This window comes from Chrysochloris asiatica, unplaced genomic scaffold (assembly GCF_000296735.1).
Source record: "Chrysochloris asiatica unplaced genomic scaffold, ChrAsi1.0 scaffold00113, whole genome shotgun sequence".
NCBI classification, from domain to species: domain Eukaryota; kingdom Metazoa; phylum Chordata; class Mammalia; order Afrosoricida; family Chrysochloridae; genus Chrysochloris; species Chrysochloris asiatica.
In genome coordinates, this window is record NW_006408631.1 from 3,647,348 (window position 1) to 3,655,892 (window position 8,545).

At 37.7% G+C, this 8,545-nt stretch overlaps 1 protein-coding gene across 3 annotated transcripts in view; it reads left to right on the forward strand.

Moving 5' to 3' along the window:
- PLCH1 (phospholipase C, eta 1) overlaps positions 1-8,545 on the forward strand; it is a 238,126-nt gene that overhangs the window by 195,106 nt on the left and 34,475 nt on the right. For all 3 annotated transcript variants that reach the window (XM_006867956.1, XM_006867954.1, XM_006867955.1), the window contains 2 exons: positions 3,651-3,742; positions 7,623-7,720. In XM_006867956.1, coding sequence (XP_006868018.1) covers positions 3,651-3,742; positions 7,623-7,720 — 190 coding nt within the window. The remainder of the gene's footprint in view (positions 1-3,650; positions 3,743-7,622; positions 7,721-8,545) is intronic.

The window sequence follows — 8,545 nt, forward strand, 5'->3', positions numbered from 1 at the left end:
GGTTATGTGCCGTGGAGTCGGTTCCCACTCATAGCGACACTGCACAGGGTTTCTGAGGCTGTAAATCTTTACAGGAGCAGAAAGCCTCATCTTTCTCCCGTGGAACAGCTGATAGTTTTGAACTGCTGACCTCAAGGTTCACAACCCGATTCGTAACCACTACGCTACCAGAGCTCCTTTCAGCCTTCATATAGTACTAATGAATGGAAGCTTGTGCGACTACTTTCACACAGTGTTTGATAAAGTATATAGTAAAGTTGTTTTTGTATACGTAATATGGCTTATTGCTACTCTTAGATAGATCTCAAAAGATGTACGCAATAATATTGATAGCAGCATGATTTGTAATAATTCTAAACAAGAAATAATTCAAATATTCATTGACAGTAATTGAATGAAAACTTGTGATACTTTCCCATATGGAATATTTAACAGAAAGGACAATGACAAAATTACATCAACATTTAACATCATGATGATATTTATAAACATGATGCTAAGCAAAGGAAGCCAGTCTCAAGAGAGGACATTCAGTGTCATTCCATTTGTGTGAAGTTCAAAACGAGGCAAAACAAATCCATGGAGATTGGTATCACAATAGCAGTTACCTCTGGAAAGGAGGGAAAGAGTTAGAGGACTCCTGAGTAGCAATTAACACCCTTTTTTCTCATTTGGGTGGTTTTACTTTGTGAAAAGTCATCTTGCTGTATACTTATGATTAGTGTACTTTTTAAATGTATGTTGCACTTTTATACAAAAAACTGTTATATGAGAAATCAGTGGAAGAATAGTGAGCTTTATGCATGAAGCATCAGTTAAGTCATTCTGCTATAAGGAATGTGTTGTTTGGAAATACTGGCCTCACCAGTGAAATAATTGACTAAAAGGCTGGACAAATTAGTCATTACAATAAATATCTGAAAACAGCCAAAATGTTCGCCCCTAATGGCAGCCTAAGTAAATCATGATTCATTCGCAAAGTGGACAATTATGCAGCCATTAAAAGATGGTGGCTCTGAAGAGCTTCACACAGAAAATATTAAGTGAGAAAAGTTGATTATATGGTATGATGGCTAAGGTATGACATGTCAAAACTGCATGTAAAAAAACTATACCGTCATTTCACCAGACGTTATCTATCTTTGGTGACTCATTCATACATCTACTTTTTGTATTTCAAATGAGATAAAATGCATTTTAAATGGATAATTTTATTAATGTAAGAGTTCAAATTACTGATTATAAGTGGAATTAAAGAATATTTCTTTTCTTGATTACAATTTGTTAAGAAATTAAAATTATCATACAAAGTAAGTATTATATGGAATATTCTAGTGCTATAGAAAAGGGAATACTGAATGGTTTAAAATCTGGAAAGTTGTGCACTAATTTGTATGCTGAGCATATAATCCGAGAAACGGGATTGTATGAAGAAGAATGTGGCATCAGGATAAGAGGAGGACTTATTAACAACCTGTGATATGCAGATGAAACAATCTTGCTTGCTGAAAGTGAAGAGGACTTACAAAGACTACTGCCTTCAGTATGGATTGCAACTCAACATAAAGAAAACAAAAAGTCTCACAACTGGAGCAATAAATAACTTCATGACAAATGGAGAAAAGATTGAAGTTATCAAAGACTTCATTTTACTTGGATCCACAATCAATGCTCATGAAAGCAATTGTCAAGAAATCAAATGTTGTATTTATTGTATTAGGCAAATCTGTTGCACAAGATATCTTTAAAGTGTTCAAGAGCAAAGCTGTCAGTTTGAAGACTAAGGTGCACCTGACCCAAGCCATGGTATTTTCAGAGCTTCATATGCGTGTGAAAGTTAGACAGTGGGTAAGGAAGACTGCAGAAGAATTGATGCATTTGAACTATACTGCTATCTAAGAGTATTGAGGATACCATGGACTGCCAGAAGAACAAACAAATCAGTGTCGGAAAAAGTACATCTAGAATATTCCTTACAAGCTAGGATGGCAAGACTTTGTCCTGTTATATTGTGGACATTTTTATCAGGAGGAACGAGTCCTTGGAGAAGGACATCAAGCTTGGTAAAGTGAAGAGTCAGTAAAAACGAGGAAGACCCCAGGGAGATGAATTAACACAGTGCAGCAATGGTCTCAAGTGTAGCAACTAGCACGGCACAGGACTGGCAGTATTTTGTTCTGTTGTGCATAGTGTCGCCATGAATAGGAATTGACTTGTCGGCTACTAACAACAAATAGTTCTAGAGTTTATAATGCTTCAAATCATAATAAATAATTATCCATGAAACTAGTTATAGATTTTTAAATGACTATTAAGAGTATTTTAAATAAACAATAAGGAGCTCTGGTAGTGTAGTGGTTACGAATCGGGCTGCGAACTGCAAGGTCAGCAGTTCAAAACTACCAGCTGTTCAGCGGGAGAAAGATGAGGCTTTCTGCTCCCGCAAAGATTACAGCCTTGGAAACCCTGTACAGGGTCGCTATGAGTCCGGAACCAACTCCATGGCACATAACAACAACAACAACATTAATAGTGTTTTAAATAAACAACATTATGTACTTTATACAGTTACTTCCCATGCCATCTCGTTTAATATTCCTTTGAAATAGGTATTAATTTCACCACCTTTAAAAATAAAAACAACACAAAACAAAAAAAACAGGATTAGAAGCTAGAGAGGTAAACCAACTTGACAGCTTGGATTAACACTGAGCTGGAACATGAGATCATCAGATGCTAGGGCTTATGTAACATGCACATAAAGTTCCTGAGGCATAAATGACACTAGGGAAGTTTCCAGATTAAATTGGCACCTTATGGTCAATGTAAGAGAGCTTTCCATGTGTTTGTGCCAACAGTGTATCTTCTTTTTATTTTCTTTCCCAGGTTTGGAAGGTGGTATTGTTCTATAGTAATGACATGGATTCCCTTTCTCTTCCTAAGTTACATCCCCCTATGTTAGAGGGCTTCTTCATTTTTGGGAGTTGTTTTTGGTGGCAAAGTTTTAATGACTGAAGTCCATTGCCTTCATTTGTATTACTGTGGTATGCACTGTTCATATATTGAGCCTATCTCAAACATGGTGCTGATGAAACTATCTCCAAAAGGTTTTGTGTATAACAGTAAGCACGTCCAAAAGGCACCAGGTCCATTGCTGGGTCCTTTCAGCTGGAATCCCATGGGTGTAAATTTTAATTCTGATGCTGGAAATTAAAATGGATTAAACTCTCAAAATAGTATTTTGATTTAGATGGTCATTTGAATGTGCTTTGATCAAAAGTAAAGATGGAGGTTGGAGTATTGACTCTTCACTTAAACTTAAAAATAATTGCTACTTGTTTTCATTTCATTGCTTAAAGCCAATGAATGCATGGCTGGTGAAGTGTTTTTAAGACCTAAATTTTAAGTAGTTTCAAAATCAGTTTCTGAACATGCTACTCTCAGTTTTGCATTACTATTCTAATTTGATTATGGCCATAGACTTGCTTACTATTCATGGTGAAGCAAGCTACAATACTTGATCATTTTTTCTTTTTAAAGTGATTGCTCTTGTGCGAGTCTTTTAAAGCTCATCCACATCATTGTATTTTGTAACTGATGAAGTGAGTTTGTTCTTATGTGTACTATGTTTTGTTTTGTTTTCCTAACAGAAAGCTACAAAATCAAGGTCTAAATCTTATAGTACAGATGATGAGGAGGATGCACAGCAGAATCCTGGCAAGGAGAGTTGCCAGCTGTACAGGTAAGAAAGATTCACATTCTCTGCCCAGACTCCTGAGGCCTCTCTCTTGGTTGTTTTGGTTGTACTTGCTAAGAGATTCAGATCGTATGGTAAATGCTAGATGCAGTAGAACATATGAAGGCCAACTGGACATGGGATGATAATAAATGTAGGGAACTTAATGCTCTGCCTGGAACGTAGTATGCCCTGAGTAAAAGGGTTCTCTAGCAGCTGTCAAGGAGCCCTGGCAGTGCCGTGGTTTAGGCATTGGGCTGCTGACTAAAAGGTCAGTATTTGGAACCCAACACCCATTCCCTGTGAGGAAGATGAGGTGGTCTGCTTCCATTAAGATTTACAGCCTCAGAGACCCTTGGAAGCACTTCTATTCTGCTCTATAGGGTCACTATGAGTTGTAGTCAACTCAGTAGCAGTGAGATAGCAGTTGTTAGATACAAGGTATAGTCAGAGAAGAGGAAAGACCCACCTGAACTAGTGCAGAGGGCTTCCATAGAAGACTAAAGGAGAAACAGACACGAAGCCCACTCATGGGAGAGAGATGAGACTTTCTGCTCCTGCCAAGCTTTCCAGCCTCAGAAACCTCATAGAGGATCCCTGTGCGTTGGAACCGACTCAACATCACTTAACAACAACATGCACATGTTAGGAGCCAAGGATCTGCAAGCAGCTAGATTAATGTTCAGATCCTAATTCCTCTACTCTCCATTTATATATATGTATTTGTGTGTGTGTGTGTTGTGGAGTTGTTAAGTGACATGGAGTTGATTCTGACTCATAGCGACCCTATATAAAGTTTTAAAGGTGGGAAAACTTGGCAGGAGCTGGTGAACTTGAACCCCAGTCTTTGTGGTTTGCAGTGCTTATTGTATGGAGCCACCACGTACACACCATAGACACACACACGTGCGCATGCACACACAATTCTTTTATTAAATGAATGACCCATGAAAGGAGGGATTTATTTTTTGGTCTTTTTCTTTCCCCAACCATCTTATCCTCAATAGGTGCATAGATTCATTAAGTGACTAACTCTATATATCTGTAATTCAGCCAATGGTTTTAGAAATCAGAAGGAAATAAAGACCATAATCAATTTTCCAGATAGTAATAGCAAATAATTTAGGATTAGAGGTTTTTCCATTGTTTTTTTGCCAAGTAGTACAACCATCACCACTATCTAATTTCAGGACATTTTCATCACTTCAGAAGGAGATACCATATCTATTAGCAATCATCCCCTTCCTCCCCAAGTGCCTGGCAACCACTACTAATCTATTTTCTGTCTATGAAGACAAGATTGATGTTGTCAAAGATACCATTTTACTTGGATCCATTGTCAACACGAATGGAAGTGGCAGTTAGGAAATCAAATGACATATTGCATTGGGCAAATCTGCTGCAAAACACTTCTTAAAGTATTCAAGAGCACAGATTTCACTTTGAGGTCTAAGGTGCTCCTGATCCAGTCCATAGTATTTTCAGTCATCTTATATGCATGTGAAAGCTGGGCAGTTGATAAAGAAGGCTGAAAAAGAATCGATGCATTTGAAATGCGGTGTTGGTGAAGAAAATTTAAAGTACCACGGACTGCCAAAAGAGCAAATCAATCTGTCTTGGAAGAAATGCAGGTAGAATGCTCCTTAGAAGCCAGGGTGGAGAGACTTCACTCACGCATTTTGGACATATTATATGGAGGGACCAGTCCTTTGGTAAAGCAGAAGGTCAGGGAGAAAGGGGAAGACTCCCAGTGACAAGAATTAACACAGTGGCAACAGCAATGTGCTTAAATGTAACAATAATTGTGAGGATGGCACTGGACAGGCTTGTTTTTTATTCTGTTAGGCATTGGGTCACTATCGGTTGAAACGAACTCAACAGCACTTAACAACATAGATATTTGTGTCTGGCTTCTTTTACTTAGCAGAATATTGTTGAGCTTCATCAATGTTTTTTTTTGTTTTTTTTATAGATGAATAACATTCATTGTATGAGTAGACTACATTTTATTTACCCATTTATCAATTGTTTTCATTTTTTTGACTCATCGATAATGTGACTAAGAACATTGATACAAGCAGGCTTCACCAAATTGTGTAAAAATTTCTATGTCTTTTTAATTCCTTTTTTTATTAACTTTTGGAAACTTCCTCATGTATATGTTTTTGTACAGATAAGTGTGTTTTATTTTTTACATATACTTAGAAATAAAGGAGCTCTGGTAGCGTAGTGATTACGAGTCAGGCTCCTAACCTCAAGGTCAGCAGTTCGAAACTACCAGCCATTCCCCAGGAGAGTGATGAGGATTTCTGCTCCTATTAAGATTTACAGCCTTGGAAACCCTATACAGGGTCACTATGAGTCAGAACTGACTTCATGGCACATAACCACCACCACCACCTAGAAATAGAGCGGCAGGGTCATAAGGCAACTGTAACTTTTTTATGACCAACCAAACTGTTTTCTGCAGTAATTGCACCATTTTGCATTCCCCAGTAATACATGAAGGTTCCAACTTCTCCACATCTGCATCCACCACTTGTAATTTTCTGTCCTTTTGGGTATAGCCATCCTAGTGAGTGTGAAGTGGTTTTGATTTGTATTTCCCTTATGTTTAATGATGACGAGCACCTTTTCATGTAGAAACTAAATAAAAAATGATTGCTACAAAATCATAGAAACTTTTAAACAGAATTATCAAAATGTGAAGCTACTGATTCTTGGCATATCTTCCATCTAGGTCTATATACTTCTAAATGCAATGTTTCTACCTCTCTACCTGGTGTGGGGCTCTGGATAAAGCACAGGAACGCAAAGTCGGTTTGAACTGCAAGGTTGGTGGTTCAAACTCACCATCAGGGTTGCTATGAGTTAGAACCAAGTCAACAACACTTAAAAACAAGAACACTTCCTCAAAGAATTTTTCATTCTTAGATTTACTCCACAACTGTTCTAGCATCCTTAAGGAACTCAAGTCATGTTCCTTTTCAATGTTCTTTGAGTTTTGGAAACAAAAAGAAGCCAGAAAGAGTAAGATCAGGGCTGCAATGTGGATGGGACAAGGTTTTCGAATGAAATTCTAATAGAACAAATAGCCTTTGCTATCTTGGGAAAATGAACAGGTGCAAATACCCTTGCTGCAACTAGCATGGCCTTTTTCAGTAGTTTTCAATTTTCTTGAAACTTCTTCCTAATAAGCCTCTGTGATTGTTCTGTGTCCTGTGAGAAAGTCAAGATTGTCCCTTTGTAATCCCAGAAAACCTTTGAACTGACCTCACTGCCTTGAATTGAATTGACCCAGGAGATCCCGTCAGAAACCCCTGTTTAGATTGGATTTTTGTTGTTGCTGTTGTTGAAAGCACCTTAAAGAGACTGAGACAAGTGTATGATCGAGAGAACGTGTCTGCAGCCATCTACTGATCACTGAGACATGTTTAATACAAGTTTTCTTTGAAATAAACCAGTGCATGTATGCACTGGAACCCTAGTAGCAATACTTTTTGACTTATCCTAGTATAATAATTGTGATCCAAAGTTGCAATGTTTATACTCTTTTTATAAGAGTAGAAGTTCTTCTTACAAAGGTGGAGTAGTTTCCTGATGAACTTTGATGTTATTCCCAGTTGAGTAACAGTGGAAATCAAAGTCCCCTTGCTGAAATGGAATTCACACATACATGAGAAGAGGCTGTGGTTGTTGAAAGAGCAGTGACTTAAATCACCCATATAAGGATGTTATGGTGGAAAGAGTGCTGAGCTAGGAACCACACTTGGGTTTTAATCCTGTCTCTACCAGGACCTTGCGAAGAAGGTCATTTACTCTTTCTGTCAAGTAAGGTAAAAACCGAAAGTAAAATATCAGTGACTTTTGAGTGTGTACTTCACAGGTTGGGCCGACGAAGAAAAACCATGAAGCTCTGCCGAGAACTCTCCGATCTGGTGGTATATACAAACTCTGTGGCCGCTCAGGACATCGTGGATGATGGTAAGGCCTGAGAGTTTTCTTCTGCTCTGGATAACCATTTGTGATCTTTTTTTGCTGGTTGTTAATTAACAACAACAACAGCAAATCAGATCATCACTAAACATTTCTAGGACTGATTGGAGTGTCAGGAAATGACTGTTCATATGATGCTTTTCTCACCCATTGGGTTCTGTTGGTTACCGTGGCAGCATTATTCATGAGTATTCAGAGAAATCTCCTACAGGGCACAGAAGGGCTTTATTATTAAGAAAACGGTTGTATTAGAGCAAGGTTTTTTCCCCCAAACTTGAAATGTGGAGACTTGTTCTAGCTTTTGACTGTTTTAAGTGTCAATGACCTGAAGAAAGAAAAAATTCATTGGCTGATAAAACACCTTGGACAGCCTCCATATTTTCTCATTGGGAATTTTGACTTTTTTGGACAGTTATTTTTATTTACACATTGAAGTTTTAACAAAATGAGGATAAATTTCAGTAGCATTGACACTTTCGTTATTTTTCATCTATCAATTGTCATATATTAAACTGAGAAATTCTACTTACAACTATTTTCATTGACTTGCCTACTAGTTGTTCTCTCCCCCTTTCTACTCTTCCTTTCTCAATTCTACTGCAGTTAGTTACTGAATGCTTGTAGAAATAAATGATGTTTGTGTGGTTTCTCTTCTAGTTTTAATGACAATAAATCTGCATCACCAATTTTCTCAATTCTTTGTGAAGGGGAAACAACATTGCAGTGTCTTATAGTCCTACAAATGTCTAGAATTCTTCCCTCACTTCTCCCTCCACTCTACTCCTCCACAAGTGTAACTTCTTTACCTGTAGA